The 6,647-nt window shown below is 57.3% G+C and overlaps 1 protein-coding gene across 3 annotated transcripts; it reads left to right on the plus strand.

Moving 5' to 3' along the window:
- Nucleotides 1-4,388: 4,388 nt before the first annotated feature.
- Nucleotides 4,389-6,546, plus strand: NDUFB7 (NADH:ubiquinone oxidoreductase subunit B7). Of its 3 annotated transcripts, none has more exons than XM_089316543.1 (3): nucleotides 4,389-4,532; nucleotides 5,655-6,269; nucleotides 6,351-6,546. In XM_089316543.1, exons 2-3 carry the CDS (start codon nucleotides 6,103-6,105, stop codon nucleotides 6,481-6,483), a joined length of 300 nt encoding a protein of 99 aa, XP_089172669.1. In that variant the 5' UTR covers nucleotides 4,389-4,532; nucleotides 5,655-6,102; the 3' UTR covers nucleotides 6,484-6,546. The 3 variants fall into 3 exon arrangements, with proteins under 3 accessions (XP_089172669.1, XP_051691791.1, XP_089172668.1); XM_051835831.3 differs by having other exon boundaries at nucleotides 6,101-6,269; XM_089316542.1 differs by lacking the exon at nucleotides 6,351-6,546 and having other exon boundaries at nucleotides 5,655-5,949.
- Nucleotides 6,547-6,647: the final 101 nt, after the last annotated feature.

The following is a 6,647-nucleotide window of genomic DNA, read 5'->3' on the forward strand; positions in this document are numbered from 1 at the left end:
TGGGGGCGGACTTCCCCCTTGTGATGCCATGGAAGTTCCCCTGAGCCGCATTGGGGCAGGTGATGGCACAGGGGTTGTAGGATGGCGCTTGTTCTAGAAGTGGGGAAATGGAGACGAGTCTGGAAAGAGTGCCAGATCGGGTCCTGGCTGCTCCCCTTCTGGTCCAGCTTCCTGCTAATGCAACTGGGAAGGTGAGAGCGTAATAACTCGGATCCCTGCCACACACATGGGAGACCTGGATGGAGTTCTGGGCTCCTGGCTTCAGCCTAGCCCAGCCCTGGCTGTTGTAACCATTTAGGGAGTGACCAAGCAGATGGAAGGTCTCTCTCTCTCTCTCTCTCCCCATCACTCTGCATTTCTAATAAATATGATACATTTTTTTTCTTTTTATTTATTTGAAAGATGGAATTACAGAGAGAGGTATATACAGAAAAAGAGAGAGGTCTTCCATCCACTGGTTCACTCCCCAAATGGAAGTTCACTTCATGATGGAAGGAGAAGAGCTGATCTGAAACCAGGAGCCAGAGCTTTTTCTGGGTCTCCCACGCAGGTGCAGGGACCCAAGGACTTGGGCCATCTTCTACTGCTTTCCCAGGCTATAGCAGAGAGCTGGATTGGAAGAGGAGCAGCTGGGACTCGAACCAGTGCCCATATGGAATGCTGGTGCTTCACGCCATGGCATGGACCTGCTGCACCATAGCGTCAGCCCCTGATAAATATTTTTTTACAAAAGAAAGAAAGCAAGCATTCCCACAGCATGAACAACAGAGGAAGCCAGCCGCTGAGCCTTGAAGCATAGTGTATCACAGAGCGTTAAACAGTGTCCAGAAAACACCCTTTGGCTACAATCAGTGAGGGCAACATGGCATCCTGCAGTCTGCTGCCTTGCTTTTAAATCACAGGAAGAAGCACCTGCTGGGATTCCACGTCACCCGGTCCCAGGGTCCCAGGGTGCAGATGCACATGGCATGCTCCCCTCATGACCCTGACACCTACCTGGGCTGCCTGTGGAAAGTTTGTGCGTCCCATGAGCCAAAGCAGGGTCTCCCCCAGGGCTTTCTGATGAGGCCTCACTGACATAGTTTTTTCTTTGTTTCCTAGCCCATAATGATCCAGAACCTCTGATCTCCAACCCAGCAGATCATGACAGGGTGAAGGCAGCCCCTGCCTGGGCAGGAGGAGAGGGCCAGGGAGGGAGGAAGGAGGCACCTGGAGGTGATGGGTGGGGCCACAGGGAGGAATCCACGTGTGATGATCAGCGACCAGCAAACAGGAAAAGCGTGGATCAGGAATGACTAGGGCCTGGCCACCTCCTGCCCCGCTGCACCTGCTACCTAAAATAACCCATGAAGAGAATCTCCACTTGGAAAACATGTTTGCTCCATTGAGGCACTACACTAGGACTGTGACATCACCCAGCCCTGCTCCCCGCCTCCCAGTGAGGACAGAACAGGCTGCAGCATCTGAGTCCTAGAGCGTCAGAGTGGAAGGAGGTGTGTGCCCCTCCTCCACCCCATTCCCAGGGAGGTGGGATCTGCCCTGGCCAGGCCTCCTTCCAACCCTGACTGAATGAATGAATGAGCATTTACCTGCTACAGTATGACCCAGATACAAGGGCATCAGCCCCGCCCTTTTTGTAGTTTTGCTTTCTGGGGTTCCAGTCATCTGCCAAGTCATTGGAAAGTTCCAGAAATAGTCAACTGCTACATTTTAAAATGCATGCTTGGGTGGGGATGGGGGGACAGTGTTGTGGTACAGTGAGTTAAGCCGCTGCTTGCGACGCCAGCATCTCATACTGCAACAAGAGTTCGAGACCCAGCTGCTCCATTTCCCATCCAGCTTCCTGCCAAAGCACCTGGGAGGCAGCAGGTGGTGACGGCTCAAGGACTTGGGGTCCTGCCACTCATGTAGGAGACCCAAATGGCACTGTTGGCTCTCCGGGCTTTGGCCTGGCCCAGCCCTGGCTGCTGTGAGCATTTTGGGGAGTGACCCAGCAGATGGAAGACCTCTCTCTGTCTCTGTCTCTCTCTCTCTCTCTCTCTCTCATGCTCTGCCTTCCAGATAAATAAATCTTTTTAAACATTGTTAATCAAAATTCAGTGGTCCATTGTGTCTTCTCTGTCAGTGTCAAATCTTCTAGAAGAAGGAAGCCTGTCTGGGAATTTAGGATCCAGCCAAGCCGCCTGGGAGGAAATCAAGATCCTTAATTTAATGAATCTGCAAAGAGATTTTTCCCAAATAAGTGCATAATTACAGGTTCCAGAAGTCAGGACTCAGCCACACTGCTCTTGGGATTTGGGGTGGGGGGAGGGGATTTAAAACAAGTGGGATTTAAAACCCCATGTTGGGGGTGGGCGTTTGACCAAGAAGTTAAGACACCACTGGGGACACCTGCATCTCACACCACAGTGCCTGGGTTCGACTCCCAGCTGGGGCTCCTGACCCCAACTTCCTGTTAATGCACCATGGGAGGCAGCAGGTGGTGGCCCAGGTGCTTGGGTCCCTGCCACTGACCTGGGAGACCAGGATGGAGCTCCTGGCTCCTGGGTAACACAGGAGCACAGCATTGGAGTTGCCCCCGCTTTGAAACAATGTGTCACACTCTTTTTTTTTTTTTTTTTTTTTTGACAGGCAGAGTGGATAGTGAGAGAGAGAGACAGAGAGAAAGGTCTTCCTTTTGCAGTTGGTTCACCCTCCAATGGCCGCCACGGCTGGCGCGCTGCGGCCCGCGCACCATGCTGATCCGAAGGCAGGAGCCAGGTGCTTCTCCTGGTCTCCCATGGGGTGCAGGGCCCAAGCACTTGGGCCATCCTCTACTGCACTCCCGGGCCACAGCAGAGAGCTGGCCTGGAAGAGGAGCAACCGGGACAGAATCCAGCACCCCAACCGGGACTAGAACCCGGGGTGCTGGCGCTGCAAGGCAGAGGATTAGCCTATTGAGCCACAGCGCCGGCCAACAATGTGTCACACTCTTAAATTCGCATATAAGGGAGCTTTAACCTCAACAGCTTGTGAAAGGCAAGGCAAATTCTTTCTTTTTTAGAAATATTTTAAAAGATTTATTTATATATTGAAAGGCAGAATTAGAGAGAGAGAGAGAGAGAATCTTCCACCTGCTGATTCACTCCCCAAATGGCCGCCACAGCCAGGACTTGAATCATTGTCTGCTGCATTCCCAGGCTGTCTGCGGGGAGCTGGATCGAAAGTGGAGCAAACCGGGACTCCAGCTGGGGCCCATAGTGGATGCCAGCGTCACAGGTCACACTGCCAGCCCCAGTGCCACTCTTTACAATAGCAATCAACAGAATTGCAACTTATCTTATTTTTGCAAAAAACTTTCAATAGGATTTATTTAAAATTCCAGCTATATAGAGCTTTTCTTATAAATATTTGCATAAATTTCATTGATTAAAAGACTTTAATTTTATTTATTATTTTGATACTTTATGTACAAGAGTATTTCAGCATGTGAGGGGCAAAATGGAATTAAAAGAGGAATTTACTTTGGTGCAAACATTTTTCCTTTTTTAAGATTTATTTATTTAGAGGAAGAGAGAGAGAGAGTGATCGGCCATCGCTGGTTCTTTCCCCAGCAGCCAGGGCTGGGCCAGGCTGAAGCCAGGAGCCAGGAGCTGCATCCGGGTCTCCCATGTGGAGTGGCAGGGGCCCAGGAACCTGAGCCATCACCTGCTGCCTCCCAGGTGCACATTGGCAGGGAGCGGGAAGTGTGGAGTTGCCAGGACTGGAAATTGCACTCAGGTAAGGGATACTAACGTGTCCAAGTGTGGCTTACCCGGCTGTGGCACTTCCGGTGCAAAAAAAAAAAAAAAAAAAGTCCATCCATACTGGAAGTCTTCAAAAAGTTCACAGGAAATGACTGTTGAATTCCCCGCGGCTTTTCCACGACACTCATTCAAATTCGGCGTGGATTTCTGTCCTCATTTCCATGAACTTTTTTGAAGATACTTCCAAATATTTTGCACCAAAACAAAGCTATCTAATTTTATTTTTCCCCGAAACCTTTGGAAATATCCTCATAACATGATACTGTGATTTTGTTGTTGTTGTTGAAAAATGATATAGAAAATAATTTTCATTTGTGCTCTGGCCTCGGGATACCAGCGGCGCCCCAGAAAGGGTGGGGCTGGGGAGGCGCTAGGCCCACACGACCCCACTTCCGGCGCAGATGGATTTTCAGACTAAAACCCCACATCCCACACTAGCTCCGGGGAGGAAACAATGTCTGTCGTTCCCCCATCCGACCGCCAGATGGCGCCCAAAACGGGAGGCCCGATGGCTCATCTCTATGATCCCCCACTGCAGCCTGAGCGACCCGGAAGTCGCGGCTGACAAGAGGCAGTACTTCCGGGCAGGAGCGAGGTGACCCCGGCTGCTGCGGGGACCTGCGGCGACAGCAGCCATGGGGGCTCACCTGGCCCGGCGCTACGTGGGGGACTCGTCCTCGGAGCCCGACCCCCTGCGGATGCCCACCTTCTCGCCGGACTACGGCTTCCCCGAGCGCAAGGAGCGCGGTGAGGCCCAGTGCGCAGGCGCGGGCGGCGGGTGCCCCACCACCACCAGACCCGCGGCCCCGGGGTGGGCGGGAGTTTCTGCGTCTCTGTCCGGCTCCCCTCTGGTGGGTTCCGAGGACGCGCGGCGCCCCGTCCTCCATGCGTGCGGCTGGGGCCGGAGCTTGGGGGCGTTCGCCGCGGAAGGGACGCGGCCGCCGTGCCCGCGTTTGGAGATGCAGGAGAGAGTACAAGGGGGCTGCCCGGTGCGCCCAGTGGGGAGCGCCCTGGACCCAGGCGCGTCCTGGGATGGGGGGTGGGGGGGATATCAAGGCAGGCTTCCTGGAGGTAGCGGCTGGACGGGAGGGAGGCGGAGTCGGCGTTGTTCAGACCGGAGAGGGCAAAGCCTGAGCTTCCGAGCCAGGGAGGGAAAGAGCACCGCGGGGCCTCCCGCCTGCCGGCCCCTCGCCTCACCTGGCCAAGGGCGGCTCCCTTCTACAGCCCAACCGCGTGCCAGTACGCCGCTGTTTCTGCCCTGGTTGAAGCCCCTGTGGGCCCGCCCCCGTCGCATCGCTGACCCCCGTGGCCTGTCCTCCGCGCTCACGCAGCGCAGCCTGGGGCAGCCGGCATGGCCGTCAGTCTATTTATTTGTTTATTTTATTTTTAAAGATTTATTTATTTGAAAGGCAGAGTTAGAGAGATCGATCCTTCACCCATTGGCTCACTCCCCAGATGGCTGCAATGGCCAGAGCTGGGCCGATCCGAAGCCAGGAGCCAGGAGCTCCATCCGGGTCTCCCACACGGGTGCAGGGGCACAAGCACTTGGGCCATCTTCCACTGCTTTCCCAGGCCACAGCAGAGAGCTGGATCGGAAGTGGAGCAATCGGGACTCGAACTGGCGAGGGCGGCAGCTTTATCCGCTGTGCCACAGCGCCGGCCCAAGCCCACCAGTTATAACTCGCCTCCCCTTCTGGGTTCCCAAAGCTCGAATCTTCCCTCTTGTGCGCACCACTGCCCGGCCAGGGGTTGTTTTGTGTGTGTGTTTGTAGGGGAGGTGGGATCTCCTGGCTTCAGGTGCCTTCTGCACGCGGGTGCACCTGAACTTGTGCCTCATGTCCTGGCCTTGACCCTGAACTTGACTTCCAGATCCCCGACCACTGGGCACCTCCACACCGGCATTAATGGACCTCTCAGAGACGGCCAGCAGCCCTAGGACACTCTCACTCCTGTCCCCACCCCTCACCTGTCGCTGTGTGGCAGCGCGCATGCGCGTGCTCTTCCTGGGCACCTGCCACAGCTCCGCATCCCCCGCCCGCCCCCCGGGCCCTGCGGCTGGCCGGCGCTGAGTTAGGGACCAGAGCGGGCGGGCGGAGGAGAACGAGGAAGAGGCCTGATGTCCCGGTGCTGCGCGGGGCTGGGGTCTCCCAGCACCCCCCGCCCCCCATCCTTCAGAGGGTTGCTTTGGTCCGGGCTCGGGTTTTGCCTGGCAGCGCTGGGCCGGGCACGGGGCAGGGGCTGGGCTGGGGCGTGGCGGGCGGCGGATGGGGGGTGGGGAGTGTGGCCTTGCCCCCGCTGAGCCCCCTGCCCCGCAGAGATGGTGGCCACGCAGCAGCAGATGAACGAGGCGCAGCTGACGCTGCAGCAGCGGGACTACTGCGCGCACCACCTCATCCGGCTGCTCAAGTGCAAGCGCGACCACTTCCCCAACTTCCTGGCCTGCGAGCACGAGCGGCACGCCTGGGACCACTGCGAGCACCTCGAGTGAGCGCCGCCCCGCGGGGAGGCCGGGCGGGCTGGCCGCGACCCCCCACCCCTGACCCTCCGCCTCTGTCCCCTCCCCAGCTACGTGAAGCGCATGAAGGAGTTCGAACGCGAGCGGCGGCTGCTCCAGCGGAGGAAGCGGCGCGCGCAGCGGGAGGCGGCGGCGGCCTCCGGCCAGGGCTCAGGGGAGCTGGGCCCCGAGGTGGCCCTGTAGCTGGGCGCCCGCAGCCCGCAGCCCCGCGGGCCGGCACAGGAATAAAGGCGTGCAGGCCCCGTCGCCCGAGCCCTCTTACTGCGCCGGGGGTGGTGGGGAGGGCTGGCGGTCCCCAGGCCCCTGCGGGAGGACGGACGGACGGAGGGACACACACAGAGCACGAG

The sequence above is a fragment of the Oryctolagus cuniculus genome, chromosome 16, assembly GCF_051225735.1.
Source record: "Oryctolagus cuniculus isolate XC-2025 breed Fujian yellow rabbit chromosome 16, ASM5122573v1, whole genome shotgun sequence".
Taxonomy (NCBI): domain Eukaryota; kingdom Metazoa; phylum Chordata; class Mammalia; order Lagomorpha; family Leporidae; genus Oryctolagus; species Oryctolagus cuniculus.

Bases quoted from the DNA above. Each gene is read 5' to 3' on its own strand.
- NDUFB7 (XM_051835831.3), top strand. From the start codon at position 4,421: ATGGGGGCTCACCTGGCCCGGCGCTACGTGGGGGACTCGTCCTCGGAG. The intron at 4,533-6,100 runs GTGAGGCCCAGT...CCTGCCCCGCAG, and splicing joins CCCCGAGCGCAAGGAGCGCG to AGATGGTGGCCACGCAGCAG. The intron at 6,270-6,350 runs GTGAGCGCCGCC...TCCCCTCCCCAG, and splicing joins GACCACTGCGAGCACCTCGA to CTACGTGAAGCGCATGAAGG.